At 39.3% G+C, this 27,494-nt stretch overlaps 1 protein-coding gene across 1 annotated transcript; it reads right to left on the minus strand.

Annotated features, from left to right (window-relative positions):
- Nucleotides 1-1,768: 1,768 nt before the first annotated feature.
- On the minus strand, nucleotides 1,769-26,495 carry LOC119737265 (multiple epidermal growth factor-like domains protein 10). The gene is made up of 14 exons (XM_038211463.1): nucleotides 25,907-26,495; nucleotides 19,677-19,820; nucleotides 16,593-16,832; nucleotides 12,504-12,628; nucleotides 11,033-11,124; nucleotides 10,781-10,810; nucleotides 8,378-8,470; nucleotides 7,720-7,836; nucleotides 7,245-7,340; nucleotides 5,854-5,943; nucleotides 4,878-4,991; nucleotides 3,937-3,966; nucleotides 3,508-3,600; nucleotides 1,769-3,315 (listed from the first exon to the last, which is right to left on the minus strand). Exons 1-14 carry the CDS (start codon nucleotides 26,252-26,254, stop codon nucleotides 3,164-3,166), a joined length of 1,764 nt encoding a protein of 587 aa, XP_038067391.1. The 5' UTR covers nucleotides 26,255-26,495; the 3' UTR covers nucleotides 1,769-3,163.
- Nucleotides 26,496-27,494: the final 999 nt, after the last annotated feature.

The following is a 27,494-nucleotide window of genomic DNA, read 5'->3' on the forward strand; positions in this document are numbered from 1 at the left end:
GCTAACGTTATAATGTAATCGAACAAATCGTAAACAGCATCTATGGTACATAATAACATACGTATCCGAAAATAACCGCTATGGTAAAACGGTTTTGAACATCTCGCTGGATAAAGTCGTATAATAACGCAGTTATGTGCTGCCTTGATGTTGTGCATTGTTGAACATGGACTTCGCAATGACATCCTTTTTTTTAATGAGCAGTGTTTCGAGGTACATATGTTGGGTTGTTGATGGATAAAAACAGTACAACTATCGTAAAAGCGGGCCGACTTCTTCGGCACTTGACAAATTTCTCTTAGAAAGAAATATTGTTCTTTTGACATGTTTCTTTTGGATGATAACATTGTTGGCTGTTGATTGAAAAGATCGGACCTTCTCATAACAGCTAATTGTTATAAACGCACGGTCATGTTTTTGATGGACTCTATGTCGGGTAATATACCACACATAATCAAGAACGGGTGACGTCAACGTGACGTCATAGTTTTCAGGGTCGAAATTTCCATAAAATAGCCATATTTGAACAGAAATCAAACAAATTTAAATGGAATTTTGGAACATTTAAAGTTTGAGCGGAGCGCAAACGTCAATAATGTCATTAACTGCTTACACGGTCGTGAGTGCTGTAACTGCAGACGTAATAAAGAGTTCTAATTCTTAAAGACCAACTCCAACGAGGAATATAAAAAAACCAATTTCTTGTAGTTTATGACATTTCAACCAAGTGGTACATGCTATGTAGCGATCTGCTCTGTATTCCTAATCTTTTCTTCACTTGACACTGGTGGCGCTTTAGAACTTTATTTTCTAGACGTTTGGCTAAAGAAATGATACAAGTACTTCTATACAAGGAATTGTCGCACACGTTAAGACATCTACACTAGTAAGCAGGAGGTCGTGGGTTCGTGTCCCATCCAAGTGAGCGAGTGAAGTTCCCTCGCAATCCCTCTTAGTTTGCTGTTCTTTAGAAAATTACGTCAGTGAAGGGCAAAAACCCGAGTTCGGGCATACTGTGATATAAAATCACGTACATGAAGTTTTTTAAGATGTGACCTATAACCAGTTCATGTACAAAGTCATTTATAGACCTATATTTTGTAGTTATATTAAGCATTAGAATATAACCGACTTGGCATTGGGAACATCTGATCACGCGTGTTGTAATTGCATTTGACATGGACAGGCAACGTTAACGGATATCAAGCGGTGACCCTGGATCATGAGTCCATCCTGTACAAGGTTCATCCAGTGGTCAACTTCCAACGAAGGTGAAGGGAAAACGCTTGTTTTTAATCTCAGTATTCATCAACTCCCAAGGAAATACCCATCGGCGTATTAGCTTGCACGTTCAACGAAGACTCTTTGACAGACCATACGGTCACCATATTAAACGCAAGCTTCCTAGCCCTGAAGACGTTTTGCAACATGAGACCATTTTGATTTCGTGTTCTTTGATTGCTGGAATTTCAACGTATCACCTTGCAAATTATGCAGGGAAGAGTTAATTCAAACAGTGCCTGGCCCTCTGTATTCTATTCATCGAGCTTCAATAACTGTTCTTTTATGGATCTGAACCAATTTTCAATAGAATATGTGGAAAGTTACATAGCAAGCAAACTTAAACGCAAGAAAAATTTCATGACGTCAACAATTGCAGAAGTGACTTTAACCTCACTCTAAGTTTCATGTGAAGTATGAACTGAGCTGGCATTAAGTATGCTTCAGGATATATGTATCTTTGAAATTCATTTGAGCGTAAATATTGTTTAAACTTTTTATTTATGTTTATTGAACCATAATAATATATATATAACGTCAATACACGAGTACAATTAGCATGTCATTATCACGAGTAAAATAGACCATTGGGTTGAAGTCCTATTCTATTACGAATGTACAGAATTTAGACAAAGACACATATATACACAATAAAATTTTACAATAAATTGACGTAGTTATCGGTGCATGCATTGGACGACAACTTCCATGGAATCCACGGAATCCATTGAAACGCAAAACAGCTATCAGAAAGCCACTACGTTGGATATATCACTGGACATATTATACTTATATGAATACCGCATATTTATTTAGCTATCGTTTCATTTTCTTGAACTTTTCAAGCTTACTTAAGTGGTGTATAACTGAATAGGTTTGCATTGGCAGCACAAAAGTTGGAAACGGAATTCTTCATGGGAAGTGTATAAATCTCGTTTACTTTAACAACCTTCGCCACCCTAAAAAGGCTTCCACAGTCATGGCAACGTATTCTGTTGTTTGAAGTACTTAAAGGATTTCTGAATGGCTATATAAGTAGTATAGTACATATACATGTATCATAGTAAATACAAACTAACATTTACGCTCCCAGAAACAAAGAAGTCTAAGAAGTCTACTTCTTTGTTAAGAAAATATACATAAAAATAATCATAAAAATATTTTTTTTTCTCCTGACGTGAATTTTATTTGTACATTCAGAAAATTGACAAATCTACGCGTGGGCTAGGGGCGATGGAACATATATATTATGTACTCTACACAATCATTATGGTCAACTTCCAAATCTCCTGTTCACAACCACACGATATTAGACATGAATGGATTCATATAGAACGTGGGATTATTCTGAATATTTGCTCTGATACTGAAATGGCTTATATTCAAAACACATGTTCAGGTGTGGGGACAAAATGATTGCCCACAACTCAAATTACACATAAAACAAAGCATACAACTTGAAACTCATTAAAGATAAACACAATGTATATTGATCCGTTCGTCCGAAACAAGTACATCGAAAGGCCAACTCATGCCTGAAATCTCGTGATGGTCCGTAAATGTTCACCTTCCCGTTTACAAAATACCAGCGTTAACGATCACGTACAATATTGTCTACGGCCCGTATATAAGTCCATCTTTGTTAGACGCATCCGGTTGCTATATAATTATAGCTCGGCAGTGCTTGTAGATGGGTAGGCTAACGACAGAACTCAAGCATTGTAATTGTTCGTCTATGAAATGTAAATGTGTCCATTGTGTTGTAAATACATAATGTAAATATAATGTTTTCTCTAACAGTTTCATCGTGGTCGTACACAATTGTTTCCGATTTACCTCAACGATAGCGTTTTCATGTATTGAGCTCAGACAGTAATTTTGTTTAGACATTAAAGCTTGATCCCCTGAGTTGGGAAGCATTGGGCACACATCTACCGCAGGATACTGGACAGTAGTTGGTAGCGAAGTCCTCATTGCCCTCACACATTATGGCATCCGACCACTCACAATACTGGAACTCGTCTCGGCAGATTGCTGTCAATGACAATCAGGATCAATTTAAGAACAATCAGAAGATATACCTATACTGAGGAATGGTGTTTGTGGTCGTCACATAAACTTATGTTCCCTTAATGCAGTATCAGCATTATGTTTTAAACATACATTGGTAAACAGGCATATGACAATAGCACTTGTGAGCTATATTGGCAGCTTTTGGGAACTAACCTGTGCAGTCCTCGCCATGCCATCCACTGGGGCACTCGCAAGTGCATGTCTCATGGTTCAGTAGGCCTTGGTTGAAGCAAGTCAGATCACAATCTAGAAAGTGAACAAAATTGAAGGCAACGTTCGGTTGGAAAGTACTTAGGATATCGGAAATGGATGTCTTATACCAAAACGGTAGATTAAGCAAGGAAATGACTCACTCGGAATCAAAGTAGAGAGAGGTGTCCATGCGTATTTTATGATGAGTTTTTAATTGTCGCTGACGTCAAGATGACCAAGCCAACCGGAACTATACGAGAGGGTGGGGGGATTATGTACAACCCTAATACTGCCATTAGTTGACGGTAATTAGGACTGATGTTACGAATTCCATAATCATTCAGATCGTAATCATAGATGAGAATTCTTCAAGTTGAACGGATACTTTACCTTCAGTAACAGCTACAGACATCACAGGATCTGCGATAAAGAATTAACAAAAAAAATAATGTAGTTAAATCACACAATGATGTAACATGTAGGCATATTTGGCACTTGCCTTAGAGAGTGAAGTTACAGTTTCGTTTTACAGATAAGACTGAACTACATTCACACGCTGCGCTCTTTAAAAATGTGTACTAGTTCCTCCATTGATTGCATGAATTTCTGAGCAAACAAAAGAAAGACAATAATTGACTACTAAAATATTCTGGAAGTTCCCATCTATGAAAATCACCTGAAGCGATGAAGCCATCCATCGCTCCCTGTATGGATTATGAACAGTCTGTCTGTCTCAGAAGGGTTGATTTGAACATATTCTCATCACATCAAGATTTTATGTTGCTAATTAACTACGGCTCACTTTACTCTAGACACAAATCTACACTCTAACATGCAAAATTTTCATTGCACAGAAATCCAACTTGAAACGATTTGTTTTCATTCAGGAGGTTAAACTTTTGTCGCAAACAATCTCAAAATAATCGGTCAATTTTTATAAAGATTTATGTGATTTTTGTCGTCGTTGTCTTCCACACAGCCTGAGTGTTGTTTTTTCCCCAGAAGATCTTAAAAAATTAAAGAAACATTAATTCAATGAGTCAGTGTAATGAAGAAAAGAAAGAGTTGTTCATTTGACGTGATCTCCAAATGCGTTTAAAACAGAACTCAATATCCCCAAGGGGTAGTCATGCAGAAGACATGTATGGCCCATACATATGCAATATGCAAAATAGGGGCTTTTGTGTTAAGATGATCTAGACTCCACCAACTAAGCTCATGTTTTAATCTCATTTTTGAAAAGCCAGATAACACGTAGCCCATGGCACGAACATCAGAGAACCTGTAGTCGGACTGTTTAATTTAAACTCTCGTACAGGAAAATCACTCACTGCATAAGCCGCACATAGCTTGACAATACTGGAGCACGTAGGGATGGTCGTCATCACACCAGTTCGGATACCAGCCACGATGACACAGGACCTTGTTAGTGTTTTCACAACGTTCTGTCAAAGGACAAGGACTATTATGTTAAGGGAGCCTCGTTTCAAATCCCGGAAGTGCGAAGATCAGTGTTATTTTCATTAATTTGATATCTGTCTGTTGTCAAACCTACCAACGAGTCCAAACTACGGAAATGTAAGGTGACCATGCATATTTCCGCGTTATCGCGCTAAATCATAATGGAATATCGAAAACTTCCGCATCTTCTGCATGCGATTCCAGACAAGCTTCGTCTCATTTTACAAGGATAGGCCCTACGCTGTTTCTCTGCAGACTAAGCTTGGAATGTGTAAAAGGATCGTGAAATGAAGGAAAACCACAATATCGATGACATATTTGAAATAAATACCCACGCATTTCACACTGAAAAGACCAACAAAACTTACTTTTCCGTCATTACTTTGATACTATATCTGGAACCAACATATAAATCTGCCTTGGAAGATTTTCAGCGGTATCTATACGGACAAAACACGATCGTTACCGCCTTAATAGACGGATCCAGGCACGTGATCATTGAACACTCACGGGGGCCCCCTTCAATGGAGAACCATTGTGTACGCTACTGTACAAAACAACTTCCCCATGACGAATTGTCTCAATATAATAGCTAGCACAATGATTTCGCCATTGCGGGGGGCTCAGTGGTACAAGCGATAGCGGACTGGTCAATATCTAGGCTTGAGATCTTTTTTTGTCTCCGATTATTTGCACCTACACTGCAAAAACTGCAGTGTTAAATTTACACCATTGGTATCTATACAGGACCATCTGGTGTTAAATTTTACTGGTGTTGTCCTATATAGATACCGAATGGTGTTAAATTAACACTACAGTTTTTGCAGTGTATAAGAAGCATCTCACCTGCACAAGACTGGCCCATCCAGCCATCATCACAGCTACAGTGGCAGTTCTCATGATCCATGGACCCATGTACGCATTGGATGTTACATTCTATGTAAAAACAACAGAGACTGATCATGCTTCACGTACTTTGAAATTTATAATTTATAATTTACACGAGTTAGAATAGGATGTTCGCGGTCAGACTGGAATCGAAACTATATTATGTGGTAACTTTTACTAGGTCAAACATGTTATGTTGGCCGTGTGGGCTTAACTGCCAACGCACGAAGGGACCGTGTAAACCAGCCACGCCCTAGGCGTTGCTTCCTATGATGTATACCCATGGGAATACCATGCTCTTCTTTTGTCAGTCATATTTTTCTCCTTTTTTGGGGGGGGGGGAGCCGGGGGAAGCAATGCCACATCATTATATGTATATATGGCCCGATATCACGTTAATGAGTTACATTATTTTGACTTTTTTTCAGCTGAAATGTCATGCGATTTGATTGAATCCTGGGTGGTTTTAGTAAATTTTTAAAATCTTTTTTTCCAAGATGTTCAATCAATTCCTACTTTTGAATGAACAATTACTGATTTCAATGTCTTGTAACTCATGCTAGCAGAAGTTAATAAATCTGAGATTCAGTCCAAACAGGTGTTGTTTCTTCCCTCTAGTTATGATTACAGGAGGGTATAAAAAACAATACGCTAGCTCGATATCAAGTCTTACGAACACTTTTCTAACTAACGCAAATCATGATACACACGCAGCATGCCATAAAACGGACAATTCACAGTGATTTCACACCAAATAGGCAGCGGCGTAGCAATGGGGGGTGGGAGTGGGCGCACGCCCCCCATAAAAAAAAATCGACCCCCAGTTCCCCCCCCCCCCCTCCCTCCTCCCCACTGAAATTTTGGCATTCGGCGAAAGTCGCGACACCGTGATTAGCGGGCTTAACATAAAGTGCGCTCTCTCACATTTGAAATTTGTTATTGGCGAAAACCCTTATATGGGGGCGATTGGATGTTTATTCTTAACGTCCCGCGTAAAACGCATAGGCCTGTATTGTTTGACAATGACACATGAATTCAGTTTTGAACAGCACCCCCATTAAAATATGGCGTCCATCCCCCTCCCCCCCCCCCCCCCCCAACTTTTTAAATTCACGGAGGCCGAGTGTCCAGCACGGATGAAATTGGGCACCCCTCCACTGTAACATCCACCCCCCCCCCCCCCCCCCCCCCGGATGATAACCTTGGGTCCGCTGCTGCAAATAAGAAACGATCATTATTGTGATCTTAGAATCTTTTAAAGGAGTAACTTCCAAATGACGCACAAGTACTTAATACTACCAATCCAATACTTGATGGTAACTCTCGCCCATCATGCCAAGTTGGCATACCTGAGCATGTAGCACCGCTCCATGGCTCAATGCAATCGCACATACATGTGTCAGGATTTTTAGTGCCTCCATTTTCACAGTCTGGTCCACCACACTCTGTAATTGGAGACATCAAAGAGCGGGGGGAGGACAATGTTATTGTTGTTATTAATATGAGATTGATAATGTTAACAGACATTAATATCTACATCTTACTCTGATGAGGCACGTACAATTGTCAACATGAAGACTGTCGTAAGGAACAAAGTAATCACTCTTCGGGCAGAAAACCTCAAATTATGCACTTCCTAACCAACACCCGCACTATCCTCAGCCACCTCTGAGATACGGAACAAAGGTCTGAAACATTTAAGAGGTTGACTGTAAGCAAATATTACATTATCAGTTGTACGAGAATCCAAGGTGAATGACTGAAGTAAACCTGAATTCATCGGGGAACCAAACCACTCAAGGTGATTACGGGAAACAAGCTTACCACAAACTCCACAGAGTGCTGGACACAGCTGCTCGACTGGGTTGGCATCATTCTCCACAAAGCACCACTGCTTAGGCCATCCATCACCACACCATGGGTGCGTGTTATTACAAACATCTAAGAAAACGAGACAGAGCCAGAATGTTTCAACCCCAACCCAACCTTTCCATCGGTATAAAATAACAACTCAGCTAGACCAGACTTTGGGGTTTCAAGTTCAAGATCCAGGTTTTCAGTTCTAGCGAACTGAACTTACTTTAAAATAATTGTGTCATTGACATTACTTTTGGTCTACATGTAACTATTATTTTGGTTTTTATAAATTGCTTGTAAGTTTTTCATTTGGAGAAATGATACTGTGCTATTATTTCACACAATCAAAAGGAGAAATGTCAGGGCAGACTCTGAGTATTGAATGGTAGTAGAGATTTTTACAGTCGATTAAGAAAGATTTTGAACACTAATATAAAAGTCTAATACCAATAGCTAAAAAGTCAAGTTTGAATTTTGAAATATAAATCGTTGACATATTCAGTTAAACCCCAAACCATTGCTCTTGGCCACTTTAAATGCCCCAGTAAATGTTTACAAGATTTTTTGTTACAATTATGAATATGCACGTATTTAACTCAAATCAAAATAGAAGACATATACTTACTCTGGCACAGTGTTCCTGTCCATCCCGCTGGGCAGTCACATTTACACTGGTCAGTATTCATGACGCCCCCATTTTGGCATTCCAGGTGACATTCTATCCAGAAAAAAAAACAATCAGCTTGAACACATTACTGCTATACATTATCAATCCAGTCCGCCTCATCAATTCTTAAAGGGAATGTACAACATTTGCTTTTGCTGCAATTTTCAGAAATAAATAGATTTGGAGGATTAGTAGCTATAGCAAATATTGTTAAACTGACTTGTTTTAAGTTTTTGGGCTAGGACAAACCAAGAAAACCAATGATGTTCTTGTAGTCTGGTTCCCTGACCCCACCTAAGATGAAATTTAGCAATGTATAGTCTTTGGGGGATTGTTAGGTCAGAAAATCAGTCTAGCAGGCTTGTATCCCTTCACATGTGTGTAATCAATTGCAAAGTAAGTGCGGAATAACTAAATATTAAGAGCAGTTTTTGAAAAAAGCCAGATTTCTCAGCGTTGGAAAAATACAAGTTTTTTTGAAAATGTCAGCACACCAGGAGCCACGATTTTACAGGATGTTTTAGACTGTCTTTTCCCAACAATCCAGTAAGGTATTTCGTGATCATTTCGTTTGTTGATGTTTGCAAATGCTGTATCTTCCCTTTAAGTTGAGATATTGATTTACAGATAAAATACAATTGAGGACAAGAGAATTTCTAAACAAGACAACAAAACAAGACATATACCAGCCGTGTGTGTACGGTTTTCCCCCACCACGCTGTACATCAGTTGGCATGTATCAACGATCATTGACTCCTTAACTGAACCAAATCCAACCTCGTACAGGTTCACAGGGTTAATCTGTCAGGGGAGTCAGGTAGGCGTAGCGGTACTTTCCCCGCCTTCCACTGCTGTGACCCGGGTTCGAATCCCACCTAGGCCAATATTTGGATTGGTTTTCAGTCCCTACCGGATTCCGTGGGTTTTCCTCAGAATATTCCTCTGGGTTTTTCCTCCCACCTCTAAAACTGTAACTTCTTCTCATTGTCTTCTCTCTACAAGTTTATTCGGGCTTTCGAGTTACAGTGCCTAGGGTACTTTTGAGGAATCCTTGGTTTCATTACCAGAAAGAAATAAAATAACATAAAAAATAACATAATATAATCGAATGGTCTTTCTTCCATGGATTGACCACGCCCAAAATATGTTTCTATGTGCCGAAGTTATGAGTTTCACTGAAACAAAGAAAGAAGTGAATTTCAATACGAACTCTCTAAATTCCTTAGAGTGAAAATTCACTTCATTCGAGTGAAGATTCACTCCCACAGTCGGAAACTAGGGACTAGACGTTTTAGAGTGAAATTTCTTCAATCGTAAAGATCGAGTTTTCACTCGAGCTTCGACTGAAGTGGTTCTTTTTTCTAGACTATTTCAATCGAAAATGAGAATGATTTTTACTCTAAAACGTCTAGTCCCTAATTTTACTCTTAGAAATTTAGAGAGAAGGCAATCAATTATTGAGGGCAGCACAGTGTTCATCTTTAAGTTCATTTATCGGGGCAGATAAGTACAGTAATTCAACTTTATTCAAAAATGACCAAATTGTTAGATGGGTCGGTTTTATTTAATGGTAAATTTAACCTTAACGTATTTTGTTTTTCAAAGGCGCGAATTATTGAATTAATGTGTGAATGTTTAGAGACATTTTATATAGGTTTACACCCTTATAAAATAGACTTCCGATTTCAGTCTGAAATACTCATGACACGGGTACACTTAAATTTTGTATTTATACATGTATTTTGCAATGTTTAAGCCTACAAAAAAGGCAACATCTAGGTCCGCATGTGATGATTTGTTTTCCGGAAATGTAAGAGGACAACAGTTGGTGTTTGTCATTTGCCATAGTTACTGAATGTCATTTGTCATATATGGTAATCTCCATGAGATTACCCATAGCGTCTCAAGGCTTTCTGATGACAAACAGCTGTGTATTGTCAGAATAACATCAAATGAATTCTACTAGCTACTACTCTGACCATTATTTTGCTGTGGAACATCTAGATATTGGCATCCAGGGAACAAATACGGGCGATACAAAAACTTTAATGTTTAAATTGTATAATTCTTAGGAAGAAGAAATGAGTGCTGAGACTACAGTAACTTGACTAAACTTGAAAAGCATTGGAATTAATCAGTGGCGTAACTACGGTTAAAGTTCTGGGGAACCTGGGGTGCATACATTTTTCAAGGGGGGGGCACTGAAGGCAAATCAATATTTTTAGTTCAATTCAACATTTTAAATGGGGAGGGGGCACAGGAGGGGCAGGAATATATGTTTAGGGGACACTTTCTATCCCCGCCCCGCCCGCCTCGTAGTTATGCCACTTGAATTAATTAAATGGATCAGGTGTGACTTACCACATCCCTGTTCGATCAAGGAGCATTCACCTGCATCAACAGAAAGGGAAAAAAAACATTTTTGTTTTGCTATGTGCATAAATACATATTACTTTCTGTGGGGAGAAGCAGTCTTTTCTTTAATGGATGACTTACATTTTGTTTTTGAACAAGTTTTTATGACATTGTTAAAAAATTATGTTTTCATATTTTGGGATAAAAAAATAAAATAGCTGTGGTGTATGATAACGGCACAATGTGTCTTTTACTTACTGCAAAGTCCGTTCCTACAGTTTCCGAGGCCCGATGCGCACAGGCTGCACTGCTGACCAATCTGATACGGCTTATGACCGTTCACGTTCCCGCTACATCAAAATATAACAGCAAGTGCAAACATCTTTCACTGACATTATACGTGAAAACGGAAAATACAAATGTTAAATCTGAAATAACATGAATATAAGAATACATCCAAATTGGATGTATTCTTATATTCACGTTATTTCATCCAAACGTATTATAACATCCACATCCGCATCCTCACTCTCACACTCCTTTGTCCATTCCCACTCCCTGTGACCTTTGATCCTTCCCCTTTCTGGTCCCTCCCCTGTTTATACCAGACCCCTTGTGGTTTGCCATCTCCCTTTGTTTCTTTGTTCTCTCATCCACCCTCCCCTTTCCACACCTTTCCCACCTAATCCTCCTTTTGTGTTTCTTCTTCCAGCCCTGCATGTTTGTGTGCACCCCCATGTTAATGTATGTACCTCTGTCATTTCTGTTTTAGCCTCTGAAGAAGAACTTGCTAAGTTCGCAACGTCAGGCCACATTAATTTTTAGATTTATTATAACATTGATAGATTACAGAGTGGATGCGGTTGTAAAACTATGGTTTATCGGCGACCAACTGATGTACCCGGTTACTTCAAATTGAATAACCGCCAACGGTTGATAGTTAGCTACATTCCTTGTGCATTAAATTGTGTCCTCGTTCCAAGGCTTGGTTCCAAGTAGGAAAGGGGGAGGGGTTCTGGGAACGAAAGGAATTCTCATATTAAAATCTCAAGCTGTGAGGACGGACGAGAATCCAAACATTTGATCATTGTGAGCACCGTCAATGAAGGTCCAAGCACATCTGGATTTGCTTGTTTTTCTATAATGGCTCGGGAACCAATTTGCACTCAAAACTTAAGATGGTTGTTTTATGTGATCGGTATTTGTGTCACTCTTACCAACTCATTTTGGTGGGTTTATTGTTTCAGATTAAGGAACGATTAAAGTTCAACAAATAAACAATAGCATGATGCATTTTGCTATAAATAATAACGGGGGCAAACAATGGGCGGAAACACGCGCCTGGATGTTAAGGATGGTTGTATTAGGTCCATACTTCCATTCCAATCCTTTACTATGCACGACTCACGCATGTTTACGTTACATACCAAGTGTGGACATTCCCTTGCTTTCGTGTAGTTAAGAAAAAACAGTGAAAAAAACTCATTTTTCTCAAACTGTGAAAACTCTTTCAACACAATTCTTTTTCTATGATCCCCTTTAGTGTTTCTCTTCATTTTGCCACGGATAAACCTAACCCAAAAATGTCTCTAAACCTGTTTTCCAGAAATGGGGAAAAACTGTGTGGACTTGCCCAAGTCCACACAGCGTCGCCTCTACCTGGTTCATGTGGACCTCTTTTGTTCGGAAGTCCACACAGTGAATGTAATGCCTACCCATCTATACCTACCCAGGCCCGTAGTTGCAGACGAGTAACTGTGCGTCAGTAAACTCGGCTCCACCTGGCTGTGGATCTCGCAGGACAGGACAGAATTGCATGGCGCATCCAATCTTGTTGGTGTGAGCCCAGACTACCTGCGAGGGAACGCACGAGTCGTCAATATTGACACTCTATAATTAAGTACTCCCCTAGCCAGCCATTCAGTCATTGGCCAGAAATACGTCGAGTCATTTCGTTTCAAGTTGCAAAAAAAAGTCACAAAAGCCATTTGATTCAAGTCGCAAAAGCCATGGACTTAATTGCATTAATAAACTTGGAAGGTAACTGAAGCAACACCACAATTGGTGGTTTCAAATTGAGTTTCCATGGTTATTCCTGAAATGTAACGAATTCCTTCAATTTATAGAAAATTCTGTGCTCGTTTTGCAAGTCAATTAAAAAAGGTGATGGTATTTGTTCTTTTTGGTTTGGTTTTGTTTTCGGTTTTGTTTTTATTTATTTTATTTGTTCGTATAATAACTGGGGATATTTGTTTCGTTAAATGGAAAATACAACATTTGCAAACATCAAAAAATAAAACTACCAAATCATTTTGAAATACCTTGCTGGACTGTTAGTGAATGACAGTGTAAAGCATCCTGTAAAATCATGGCACCTGGTATACTGTCATTTTCAAGAAAAGTGGTATTTTTAGTATCAATTTCCAACGCTGGTCGGCCGACCAGCGTTGGAAAAAAGCTGGCTTTTTTTCAAATACTGGCCCCAATTGACCATCGCACTTGTTTGTAATCGATTACACACCTATGAATGGGTACAAGCCAGCTAGACTGGTTCCCTGACCTATACAATTCCCCAATGTATGTAAACTGCTCTGTTTCGTCTTATATGGAGTCAGGGAACCAGACTACAGGAAAATGATTGTTTTCTTGCTTTTTATAGCATTTTCGAACCCAAAACCTCCAAAAAGTCAGTGTAACTATATTTGCTATATATTTCCAACCCCCCAATTCCATCCATTACTGAAAATTACAGCAAAAGCAAATGATGTATATTCCCTTTAAGGTTTAAGGAGTCTGATGAGTGAGCTCTAAACAGGCGCGGTTCTAGAGCCAATGTTTTTTTTTGGGGGGGGGGGCTAGCAGGGTGCATCCAGCGCTGATAAAATCCTACACATCAGGCACACTATATTAACTAACAAATGCACCCTTCTCACGACTATTTATTTAGGGGAGACCGTTCCCATGTACGCCACATTGTTACATTTTGCTATAGTGCAATTTTTTAATGTTTTTTTTTTGGGGGGGGGGGCTAGACACAATTTTTTTTTTGGGGGGGGGCTAACCCCCAGCCCCCCCCCCTAGAACCGCCAATGGAGCTCTATAAAATCAAATCCTTGATTCGCCGCAGGACGTACCCGGAACGAATTGGTGGCCCACTATGTGTAATGCCTTATAGCCTTATATACGCTTATTGACAGCTGTTATGTCTAACATGATGTTTTACACCCGAGGGACGGATGGCACGCGAGTTCCGTTTTAGCGACACGTTATTATGCGTGTTGTCCTAAGAGTCCACCACATGCAGCTGAATCCAAGCGGAAGTCATTTTCCTCATTCCAATTCCATTTCCAAATCTTCAAACCCGAGACCGAGTCTTTCAATTAGAGTGCTTTTGAAACTCCCGTTAATCTTGTAAATTAAAATCTAAAAATTTGCAATATCTTTGGCTGTGATTCACTGGAACTATAATGTTATCAAAATTAAGATTGTGGCTTAATTTCACTTATACATTTCAAGTTTCCACCTTTTTGACTGATGCGGTCAAAGTTGATATCCTTTGCCGTTATTTTTTCAGCATTCCCTTCACTAAAGTTGTCCAATATTTCATATTGGTTCAATAAAATGGACAGTTTTTGCCGCCCTCGGGTGAAATTCTAGATTTTTTTCTGAGTTGTTTTCGGTCATTCAGTGTAATGTGTAGAACGTTTAAAAGAGTTTGCCTTAAATAATGCTGTTTATGTTAATTCAATATCAACTTACGCTTTGGGGTTCTCATTTCAAAATTTGATCTATTTCTCTTTCATGTCTTCATTAAACCAGAGAGGAGCGAAGACAAATGTTTGTAAATCGATGTTGCGGTCTACTCCTCCCATTTCCCTCCACGGACTCGTAGAATGTTAAAAGAAACCAAGGGAATCAGTTCACCTATTCTCAAACAAGGTCCAACCCGGGACCCCCTGCTTGCTTTCCAAATTGCAACCGCCGGCCGGTCAGTCAGCCCCCCTCACGATAAATCCTGGATTAACCCATGTCTCTTAGCCCTCACACTTCTTCTTCCTCCAAACAATCCATCGATGAGCATTCTACCGTTTGCAGAGGTGGAAATTAGTTGCCCGTGGTGATTGCTGTTAAAAGGGCCGTTACTTGTATGATCATCATTATCGGTAAACAAAAATATATGCCTCTCTTTAATGGCCCGTCAAGAATTAAAGTCCGGTTCATTTTCCAGGTCGTGACTCCGGCAGTGGCGTTTTTTTCCAAGATTGATTGCTGTGGTGGAGGCGCTTTCAGGAAATTACTGCTAACATTGACTTCCGCGCGTGACAAGGACAAACAGCGAGCGAAGGTTTCAAGAAACAAGACTAGGTAAACAAACTATAGCTGGTCCCACACCGATTTCGTCTAAAAGGTCTGAGGGTTTTTTCGAAACCCAGGCTTCGTCTCAGAGCTTCGGCTTCATGTCTGTCTGCGGAATCATGCCTAAATCAACTGGAAATGCTCTAATGTTGGTCTTAAATATTATTTTGACTTTGCCGTTGTTTTTAACCAGTTCTACGGGCTGAGAGACATACCATCGGGCTTATTGTGTAAGTTGACGATCTCAGTCATGTTGCAACTTTTCGTTCGCTGCGTTTCATTTGAATTTGATGGATTGATTGACAAAGTGTAGAATGATTAATTGGACACTCACAATAATGTTCCCAGCCTGCCGGATCTACGGAACCTAGACAATGTCACGGAGTTGTTTTTCTCTTTTTTTTTCATTGTTATGTCGTACCTTGGTTACAAAGGAAAAGCGAGACTTACTTGACATTCAGTCCATTTCCCAAGGAAAAACTCAAACAGACAAAACCTATAGGGCAGTTTGTAAATCCTGCATGCCCGTGTGAATAAAACGTTTGTATAAGTAGTTAAAGGGGTAGGCCTACTGCGTCCAGGAAAGCGCCCAATTGGGCTGCAAACCGCGTTTTAATCAAAATGATGTTAATTGGAAAAAAATTAAAAGAGAATATAAACGTCCATACAACAACACCTTTAGTTTTGGCCGGTTTTGTGTTATTTTTTTTGCGAGAACGAATTTCGGAATTCAAAATTTTTGACTCTAAAAAATCAAGCTGTTTGGGTGCTAGTCGTGATTCCAGTCGCACATGTTCCTTTGAAAACGTTTATTAAAACAAGTGTGTGTGTTCATATATGTTATATATATACGGGCTAGTTTACATTGAAACTCATCCGCTATTGTTTTAGATTAATCAAATTACCGCAGTTTTTTCAGTCTTCCTGGGAGTTTACTTGCGAGCAATGGAAACGTATCTACCCTTTCACCGCTCGGGCTGCGCTAGCTGCCTGATGCATGACAAGTGCATACATACATGTACATGTTCCAAGCCGGTGCATCACATGCAGGGTGGGGAAGGGCGGGACCCCCCCCCCCCCCCCCTTTATTGGGGCTAGTACTAGTAGTGCATACATGTACACACACGACATTTACCGTACTACATTGAATCGCGGCTGGAAATACGTATGCGTATGCCACAAAATGTCCGCTGCGTAAACAAGTAAACAACATGGTTTTTTCCCATCTCTTCTCAGGAACAGTGCGACATTAGTTTAGTTTCCTTTCAACCAGACCTTCGAAGTAGGATAAGTAAACAATCTAAAACATACAATTTTCAGCGATTTCAGGACGATGTGCCCCTTGAAAGTGTGAAAAGGTCTTTGCTCGATACGATGAATACAACGACAACGAGATTTCATTAACTAAAGAAAGAAAAAAAAATCCTCGGTAATTTTTAGCATGAAGCGCATTTTAACCTACCTGGGTGTAGTGACCGCACACAGTGTCTGGAACACACGAATCGGTGTAAATATCGTAGTTCCTCTTTTCATTGAACCAGTGGGAGATGAGATACATTGGAGAGGCCGGGGCCCCGCCCCTGCTGTAGGCCAGATTCTGACCTACGTGCTGATAAGGAGTTATGTTGTCCGGATTTCCGTGGCCCCAAATGCATCGTTTAGCGTAGTCCGATGCCATAGTGGCTAAATCATCATCCCATTTCTGAAAAAAAAATGTTAAAGCAAAGAGATTTTAGCGCAATGTAATCAAATTAGTTTCATAACCAAAAAAACGCACCTTTGCTCCCATTATCCTTTTTTTCCTCAACGTGTATCGTCCTTTCCATGGATACGGGCCCGAGTTGGAATTGTATTCTCAGGCCAGTTTCATACTCAACTAATGGTGAAAATGCTCAATGAAGCTGACAAATTAACTTTCCAAAAAGTGCATACATGTTGCATTAGTTTGCTTGAAAATACCTTACTTTTTCTCAGCACAAAAAATTTGATGTAGTTACTAAAGCACGAAAGTCAAAGGTATATATTGTACCGTATACTGGAGCACTGTGGTCAAATAGTTACAGTGCTCGACCCATGTGTCATGGTTCCGTGGTTTCGAACCCTGCATGAGGGGAAACAAGGTGCTTGTGTTCTTGGGCAAGACACTCGACAACAACAGCCTCTCCACCCATTATAGAGACCAGATTGCGCTGATCTCGAACTGCTGCAGAAGGAATGATCTCGTGGACCGATGAACAGATGTAATAATTAGCGCCTTGAATCCTTTGGCATAAATGCGCCTTATAAAATACCAGTTATCAGGTCATTAAAGACCGTGATTGTTTCTCTGAGTTCTCAGCTAATTCTTGATGGTAAATCGGATAGTCTTTAGTTCCCGTTCCTTAATTTTTGAGTATTCTACACATGGTTTACAGTCATTAGCAAGAAGACTTGATCGAAAGGTCAGTTTTCTACTTTGCTGTAGATTTCTTGGCTTTCTCTAATTCCAAAGGCAAATGGTGACCACATTTTTGTGGTTTTTTGTTTCTTGATTTGTGGACTGATCAACGCTTCGCACCGACAGCTGTGTGATTAATCTGATTGCAAGGCGTATCAAGGAGGCTGTGAGTGGGATGATTGCTTGCACTACTGGAGCTGATTATTTACTTTGATCAGACTCGGTACTACCGTCACGTTTACTTGTCTCTGTTCATTAAAGCTGATGAGGTCATAGCGGGCAAATGGATTGACTTATCACTTGTAACCAGCGAGACACCGAGGGTGAGTCTAGCACGTGCCGGTAATCTGGTTTTACAAGGCTCAAGACCTTTCCTCTCGGCATTTCCCTTCACCCGTATAACAAATATGATTTGTTGATTGACCTTTGCCTCAAATTTCATTTTCTTTTCACCATCGTTCAGATTAACGGGCTAACACAGTAACCGACCCGTTGCCGCTGCAGTGCAATATACGTCCTTGTTTTAAGCAACTAAAGGAGATGACGTTTTTTAGCTGGTATTAAATCAGATTATCGTCTTAAAGAAATGGCGTTTATGAAAAAAGTTTGATCACTCTTTTTTTCACCACCATCCCTGAACTAAGACTTCACAAAGTTTCACTTTCTTTCTACAAGTTGCACTTCAATGGAAGATTTTCGCCTATGCATGGGCGTCGAATCTTCCCATAAAGGGAGCAAAGCGCAGCGTCTCAAGAAATCACCAGCCATGGGAAAATGAATTCGAACTACAATATCATTATATCATGTCATGGCACCTTGGTTTTTTTTTTCATATTCATAGATTTGTAATTACATTTCCACTTTTTTTTTTCTATCGCGCACTGTCACGTTGTATGTAAATGAACATACAACTTTTCTCACTATCGTCTCACCTAAACCATGAGCGGATCTGAGTCCCGGGTTAGGCAAGGCATACACTCTAAAAAAGCATTAGTCAGATTTGACTAGAAACCAGTCAAATTTGACTAGCCATTCAGGGTCAGCTGGGTGCAACTGAAAATCAGTTAATCTGACTAGATTTTTCCAGTCAGTATTCCTGGCTTTGAAGAAATAGTTATGCAAATAACTGAAATTGGAGTCGAACCCAACTACTTTTTCTAGTCATGGTATGAAATTTTGCATGTTTGACTAAATTCCTAGTCAATTTCCAATGACTAGGAAAACCAGTCAATAATTTGACTAAGTTGTTTTTAGAGTGTATACCGTCCATACTTCCACAGCTTTGTGAGCCTAAACACGGGCACAGCTGTAGAGATTGGATTTTCTACCCGGGTATAAATAGAGCCTCTCAATCCTGGTCCCGACCAGGGTTAAATATTGTACCCGTGTAGAGCGCCTGACCTGGGTACAAGCCGTGTAGTGTTGGTAAATAAGAGTGTAATGTAAAAAGGGTTCCGGGTCCAACACGGAGATTTTGGATAGCGTGAAAAGCCTATAGTCCCTTTGGCATTTTTCTCATCTTTAAAGTTCCGATACTTATGACGTGTCTTCTCCTCTCGTAGTCAAGGGCGGATCCGGGCCCCCCCCCCCCCGCCCCCCCCCCTCCCAAAAAAACTTTTTTTTAATGTGACGTCGCAATAAGGCAGGCAATGAGTACACCACCATCTTTTCCTAAAAAAACATTGGTTAAATTGGTCAGAAATTGCCTCAGATCGCACAACAGAGCATCTAGAATCAAAAAAATGTTCGGGGCCCTTAAGCGGGCCCGAACCCCACGCTGTAATTTTTGACCCACTTTTTGGGGGACAAACAGATTTTTTAGCTCCCCAAAAATTGTGTTCTGGATCACCCCTTGCTCGTAGTCTAAATCGTCTCAATTTAGACAATTTGTTTTTAAGAAACTCATTGTAACATTTAACCTTCTAACAATAGCTTCGTGGGCCTATGTGAAATATATTGTGTGAAGGAGATATAAATTAAGATTATAACTCTTTTCAGAACCACACATACTCACAAAAGAGATTTATTCACATGGTGCTACCGCAAACTTATCTTGTCTTAGTATCTTTCCACCATGCAAACCTTCAAATCTCATCGAGATATAATTACCATTTCTTCCATGTTAGCAGCTGGTCCAGGGACGGTCCGTCTGTAGCTATTATGCAAGCCGACGATCATCTTAGACATGCGAGCTGTCATACCGGATTGACCGGCCTGCTTAGGCGCTGCCTGCGGAGCAATCACTTGCTGGTTCTAAAGCAAAGAAACAAATTAACAAACAAACAAACCATTTAAAATGAAATGCGTGACATCATCTGTCCCAAGGAGACTTCATAAAACATGACATGTTTGTAACTGCACAATGCTGATATAAGCATACTTTTAAATAGTCCACTTTTTAAAAACATTTAAATATTCCGATGTTGCTGTGATGTCACTCCAGGGATGCACTCTAAAACGTCCTGGGTCAGAATTGACCCGGAAAAGGGTCATGTGGGGCCTGACCCTTTTCCTGGTCAAAAACGACACTTTTCTTGGTCAAAATTACACTGTGTGACTCGTTTTACGGGTTATTTTGACCCGGAAAAGTGTCGTTTTTGACCCGAAAAAGGGTCAGGCCCAACATGACCCTTTTCCGGGTCAAATCTGACCCGGGTCAAATCTGACCCGGGAAGTATTTAGAGTGTATACTCCCCAGTTTCGGGGTTTCTCTTCACACCAGTATAAACGTATATAATGAGGTCATAATTCGTTTGAAAAGACATAGAACAAGGCCTAGCTGAGACATTCTTTAATTGAGCCATATTGGACTCCGTACTTAAAGTGAATGGACCTCGGTGATAAGGCTGCAAACGTGACAATTATAGTTTGCAAGGCAGGAAAAAGGCAAAATCGTGCCCACTATCGACCGTCTATTATTAAAAAGTTTATTATTAAAAAGGTGCAACAAAATAAAAGCCAATTCCTCGCTTCTAATTTAAACTGATCACCTTTTTCTCATTTGAAGAAAGTAATTAAGTTTTCATTAAGTCCTCCGGATGTTTTTCAGGCTGTTGTCTGGTAACAATATGCCTCCAGACAGCTGTGTAATCAAGAGTTGGTGGTTGGAGTGAATGAAGAGGCCAAGCGAGTAGGCTAGGAGTGGGAGCTACGGGCTCACACACGGCAATGTATTTGCTCAACCTGCTGCTTTGTATTTTATAACGTCTCGTCAATAATTAAATTTTGCGAATTAGGGTTTTCGGTTATTCATATTTTATGTTTGTAAATGCTCAAAATAAGGGGGGGGGGGTGTATGTTCAATTCAATTCAATTCAACTTCACATTTATTTCCATGCTTCATGAAGAAAAAAAATATATATATATACAAACTTTAGAGAAAAGGGTTAAACAATAAAGCAGTAAATATCAAATTAATAGCAAAATAAAAGAAGCAAATAGAGCCTAGGGCTGTTTTAATAAGCAGAAAATTGTGGGAAAACAGCCGACAGAAACAACACTGGACAAACAAACAAACAACCAAAAAAAAAAAAAACCAGACAAAGACATTACAATGATAAGCAGACACGAGACAGGGAACATATACTGATGACAGTAAATTTGCAATGTTGCAAATTTACTTTCTGAACATCTGGGGTTTTTTTTACAGAAATTTATGCCTAGGCATTTCATTCCCCAACTGGTTGGATATAAACATGATGCTCCCATTTCTTTCTTTTTTAAACTTACATGGAGTGTAAAAGTTCTAACAGTGCTAAAAACAAAAACCGAAAACTCATAAGGTACAATTTACTTTAATCATTGAAATTGATTTCTGGGTTTATTGCGATTGGAAAAATCACATTGGCTGTTACCACAACATACTGTATATCACATTCACAGCGAACGAGCAGATGACATTTTTCATGCAAACCTTTTAGACACAGGCTTCATCGTATTTTATTGCTCCAATTAAAATAACGTTTTAAATACGATCTTAAATCAAAAGTTTTTCGTATACCAAAACTCCCGGAACTTGTTATGGTCATTTGAAAAAACATAAGAGCGAGTGATTGGCAAGCATTAACCAAATGTACAACATTCGGCTGGTTTTACGATTTGCCTCACACTGCCTACAAAATAATGTCAATGATTGTCAACGGGCATGCATTCCGATCCATGCCCATATTTCCTTGGAGCAGGCCTTCGTCTAATCACGCTTTATGCCTTGACATAACATTTCCTTGAAACGGCTATAGAATATTCTTGTACAAATTGAAATCGTAAGCATACCAGACATTTTTAAAATGTCCCTTTCAAAACTCTTAATAGTTAATTTATGTTATTTTAGCCTTGCAATTATGATGTTTTCAATGAAAACAAGAAAACTTAAATCTGCAAGCAGTGAAACACGCATCATTGCTTAGAATTGTCTAATCCTTTTTATTCATATATACAATTTCACATTTGTGCTATTGTGACTGATCCAGTCGGGAGTCGATTTAAACCAAAATAAAAAGAGCTTATATATTTTGACATTCCGAAATTCGTTTTCAGAAACACACACTTAATTAATACGCTTTTTTGTTTATATTCATGGTTGCTCTTGTTTGTTTTTTATTTAGTTTTTTTATTACGGTAATTGTTTTTTGTTTGATTCCTTTTGTTTTGTTTTTGTTGTCACAGAGTTTTTCACGTAGCGCATTGCTGGCCTCTTTTTTTCTCTTTTTTTAAACTTTGTAGAGATCAAGTTGAGCAGCACATAAGCACAATGCACCTAGGTTTGAGAGTCGTTTTGAGTGTGTTTAAGTCTTGTGTTATAATAGCCTACATTCGCAACACTTATTAACCATCCACTTCCCTCACTATAACCTATATATATTTTTTTGCAGCATTTGTCCATCTAAAGTCATGGCGCTCCTTTAAAGCGAATAACTCCCTTTGGGTTGACACCATTTTGTTTATTGGATTTCTCTACTTTATTGGCCTATCATCATTCGTCAGGAAGATTCAAAGTTCAAGTCATACATGCCTCAGCGGTGGCGTTATCCGATACCCAACGTACGGAAACGGGAGCTTTTATCTGCCTTTTAACGAAATGTCGAAATGAAAGACTTGAAGGTTAAAGGAAAACTTCAATCTAGAGTTGGCCCAACAACACTGCATGATTAACATTCAATATGTAGTACATAATTGAATCAAATCGATTACGTCATACACTGTATAACAATCTGATTTGTGCATTGATCTTTCACAGTTATTTCCATATTGAGAATGACTTTAATAGGAAGAAAGTACACTTTAATGTCAACGTTTTGACGAGAACAGGCATCGTATAATTATGGAAGTGAATCTCGACATGAATCTGAACTCGCTCGGACTTCATATTCTCGTTCTCGACATTTGTCAATATTTCCAAACAATGTATATCTATATTATTTCAAATTTGTCGAATCTGGAAATACTGTAGGCCTACTTGTATTTGATTTCTGTTTGGTGTCCACTGAATCCGTCATGCGGGAAAAAAATTATATTACAAACTCCGTGTTTTACAACTGTAAATCATGTGACCCGTGAGCTATATTTAGGTTATTTGTTATTGAAATCTCATTATGTGAGCACGGCGGCGTAATGCTGTCATTTCCTTTGGTGCCCGATTTGCCTCCAAGTTTCCGGTCTAATTTCCCCGCAGGCGTTATAAGAATTCGCCCCTTTGCCCGCAATCCTAGGAAATAATTTGGCATAGCTGCACGTATGCCACATATACGTCATAACGTCGCCAGTCTGGAAACCTACCATTTTACTGAGCTCATTGAGATGTGCCAACCTTGCCGTTTATTCATTAAAAAAAGACCATCATGATCGTTCTCTACTTAATATCTCATCAATATTTGAATGAAAAACCATACGCGAACAATATGAAAGAGAACAGAAAAAAAAGGTCAGACAAATAATTTAAGGAAGAGTTATATCTATTTGAAAGACAACAGACAAAGCTGAATGCCCCGAAACGAAAAAGTAATTAATAAAATTCCATTATCCAAGGTGCTCCTGAAACTGTTAATTTGATTGAACCAACTGAAAAATTCAATATTGATTATGAGAAATTCAATCATGCAAATGCAAATAGAAATGCAAGGGGAAAAAACGAAATTAAACGAATGGACTCAGTTATGTATAAGCAAAATTGTGGGTGCCTAAATTGAAATGGGATATAAAAGGGCAGAAAGAAACCTCAATTGACCGGATCAAAATAGCGCAAATTTAGAGTATGGAATGGGTCACCTAACATCAGGAAGCCTTTTAAGTTATATACTAAAAGTGAGCAAAACACACAAATGAAAAAAAACACCATATGTCATGGTGGCGACAAACCGACTGAATTTTTGTCTGGCAAATTTTTTTTGCAGACCGTTTAATATTAAAACATATACCGGCACGTATGTTTGATAGTTTTACAAGTTTATTCAGGTTTTATTTCTTTACTCAGTATGATTTAAGCTGTTTCTTATAGAAGGATGGAAATATAAGTAACAGTGAAAGAAAAATAACAAACTACGCAGTTATGTGATTATATATTGATGCATTTTTAAATTTGTATATATTCTTTTTAATTTTGCTTGCTGGGGAATCTTTCAATGAAACAGCGGTTACCATATCTAGGCAAACAAGTAAAAAGAAACGCACACAATTTTAAGATGGATTATCAAAACAAAAAGTAGGCCCTACACAAACACATTGTGCCATCTCCTATCACAAGTAGGTCTGTACTGTCGAGTCTCGTTATAACAAACTCGTTCGGACCTAGCCAAATTGTTTGTCATATCAGAATTTTGTATTAAGAGGAACATCAGTCCCATTCATTGTGCACATAAATGCACAGTCGGGACCAAGGCTTTATGTTTGTTATAACCAGAATTTTGTATTAACAGAGTTTGTACTAACGAGAGTAGTGCTCAGGTCAAGGATATACAAGCAACGTGGACTGAGTCTTAACAAGATCCGCACGATTAAATTGAACACCGTGACAAACATACAACGCAAGTTGTTTTCAACATTTATACAAAAAAATAATTCGCAATGTATAGGCCTAAAACCCAACTTGAAGAGCCGATGAGAGATCTGTAGGCCTAAATATTCTTTCAATTTGAGTCTGGATAATTACAGATGACGAACCTAATGGGAAGCGTTCAGTTGTTGTAGCTCTTTGCCCTGGTTACCATACGGATCAGTGGTTTATAAATACCACACATCCTCTGCAGCGAAGCACTGATTCATTCTTCCCTTTCCTAACCATCCCAATGTTTGTTTACCTACAAAATCATTACTTCGTCACATAAGAACTCTGTTTTCGGCCGAAACACACATATTCTTTTAAATTCTTGGATAACCCATAGGCCCAATAATCCGCATGTCAAGCACGCTGACCAGTGAAGGTTGAGTAAAGCTTCAAGGGCCAAAACAATTTAGTCCAAAACAATAAAACAACGTCATCAAACATTCAAACGGTAGTTGCGCCCAGTCAGCTTCTGTTAGTAGATTTTAATAATAAATCGTATACGTATAACATTGTCTTCAAATTGTTTTATTTGAATTCAGTCTACTTGTGCGTATCCATGGCGAACAAAAGGACTCAGCCTATTACAACCGGATTTCTACGATTTCGGTTTATAATACCACACTGAATGGAATCGTACGCAATGAACCATACTTATTTGCGTTAATAAATGGAATTATGCATCGGCCTGCAGAGTTCTGTGCTTTGAATAAAAGACAACATTTGCATTTATCGTAATATTTATGGAATGGACTGAATTGAGGCTATGCCAGATATCGCTCCATTATGACCAGTCCAATATTTCGTGTCCATCGGTGCCAGAAAAAAAACCACGATAGTCGTTTTGAACCCGTCAAAGGGCAAAGGCTCGCCCAATTTGCCTTGCATAGTAAAACCCATAAGTCACAGGCCGTGCCTGAGTGCCGACTGTGTCGTGGGAAAAACATTACATGCGAACTTGAGCGTACGCAAGAGGTCAATAGCTGGCTTGCACCCGTTAACGGATGAGAAAAAAAGTTTCTCCAACGTTCGTTGGGCCGGACGGTCGTTGGAAAATGATACAAATGTCTCCTTTTCGTTAGTAAAGGCACAGCATATCATGCGTAACAGGATGTTTGATATCACTCTTAACCAAGTGAGCTATTTAATATCGATTTGACAATTTTTATTTTTTTGACTTTGCTAATGTTGTACATATACCTTTAAGCAAAGACTGCACATGAAACAGGTTCAGTTCAGTTTAAACTTGTCTATACAGGCTGTATTTTTCGTCTGTTGTTTCGATGTCCAAACTAAGACTCACCTGCGAATTCAGAAATCGTAATCTTGACCTTGACCGAGATCTGTCACGGTTTCCCTCGAGTGCGTATCCTAAGTCGAAATCTTTCTTGTCGATCTCGACAATGGCCGCCTCATTTCCTATATCTTCCCGCTTCGCCAAGTCTTCCAGCTCCTTGTATTGTTGTAGCTGCTCTTGCTGCTTAGAAATATCTCCCTCGAGACCTGCATCTTCATTCAATTTTTCTGTTTTCTTCTCGGAATCAGGCACAATCTTAGTAAACTGGGCTTCATCAACACTTAGCACCGATGCGAAAATACAGTGCGTAATAACTCCCACGAAAAAGACCAGCCGACGCGACAACAATGCCATGATGGTCTAGTACAAACTTGGTCTGCTGCAAGGTTACAATTCTAGACGAGTTTAGAGACCAGCGGGTGCCTGCCCGTGTTAGCCGGCAGCGCGCTGTGCTTTGCGGGTTGTTTTTCTATCAACTCCCCGTGAAATCGTTCGGAAAGTCGTGATGTGAGAGGCCAAGGAACTACAGATAACTTAACGCTACGACGGCCTCACCGCGACTAGTCTTGAATCGGACAACTCTTAAGCTCCACTACTTCCCCTTATGACAGCCAGATTTGATGGGTTGTGGAGTATTCCATTTTCAAATGGGTAAAACTAACTTTCAAGATTATGGCACGGGAGGAAAGGGATGCTTGAAAATTAACCCTTTGTTGCTTCGTGTTTTTACAGTGCGCGTTCAGCAGCAGCTCTGACAGACGACGCGAAATCCAGTTACATAAATAGCATATGATATATGCTGTAATTCGCAAAGGGCCATCCTTTCTTAAAATAAGTTCCAACCGCAATAAAGATATGTATGTTGCAGTAAAATAAGGAAATGAAAGGTAAAGGATTAATAATACAATACGTATGAAGTTCAGGTGAGTTTGCCTTTGTATTTGTTTCCTCAAGTTTACATATAGTTACAAGTAAACGCGCATCGCCTTTACTATCTATTTTTTTTTTTTTTTTTTAAAGAAGAAACATTTGGTTTGTAAGCAATAAATTTGCTTTAAGCCGAAGAGGCCCGATCAAAAACGTACACAGATTAACACAAAAAAGGCCTACTTTACATTGTGTCGGCATTCCTTTGTCTTCGTGAATTTAAAAAGTGGAGAAAAAAATACTTACACTGTGAAAACGTTTTTAATCATGATTTCCTCGAGTGCTCCTCTTCTTTTTGCCACACATAACGGTAGCCCCAAAATTCCTCTAGACCTGTTTTTCATAACCTTGTGTGGACCTAGCTTGGTCCACAGAAGGTCGCAACCTGCATCGCGTGGACCTGTTTTGTTTTCAGGCCCACACAAAGATGGCAAGATTGGCACACAAACAAAACATCTGTGATGTTCAACCGTGCACTCCACATCGTTTAATTAATACATGCATATACATGGGCACATGATTGGCTCGGATGATTTTGATCTTTTCAAGAAGAAAGTGATTCGTTCACAGTTCGGAAACGTCAACATTTGCAAAGAAAATTACAAGTAAAGAGACTTTCTGTAATGCCCACTTGCTCATACCTTGAAGCGAGGTGATGCGATCGATT

Source organism: Patiria miniata, unplaced genomic scaffold (genome assembly GCF_015706575.1).
Source record: "Patiria miniata isolate m_02_andy unplaced genomic scaffold, ASM1570657v1 HiC_scaffold_3, whole genome shotgun sequence".
In the NCBI taxonomy this organism is placed as follows: domain Eukaryota; kingdom Metazoa; phylum Echinodermata; class Asteroidea; order Valvatida; family Asterinidae; genus Patiria; species Patiria miniata.

Coding starts and splice junctions, on each gene's coding strand:
- LOC119737265 (XM_038211463.1), bottom strand. CDS start 26,254: ATGGCATTGTTGTCGCGTCGGCTGGTCTTTTTCGTGGGAGTTATTACG. Junction 12,629..16,592: donor TGTGCGGTCACTACACCCAG/GTAGGTTAAAAT, acceptor GTTCCCTCGCAG/GTAGTCTGGGCTCACACCAA. Junction 7,837..8,377: donor GACAGGAACACTGTGCCAGA/GTAAGTATATGT, acceptor TCGTTTTCTTAG/ATGTTTGTAATAACACGCAC.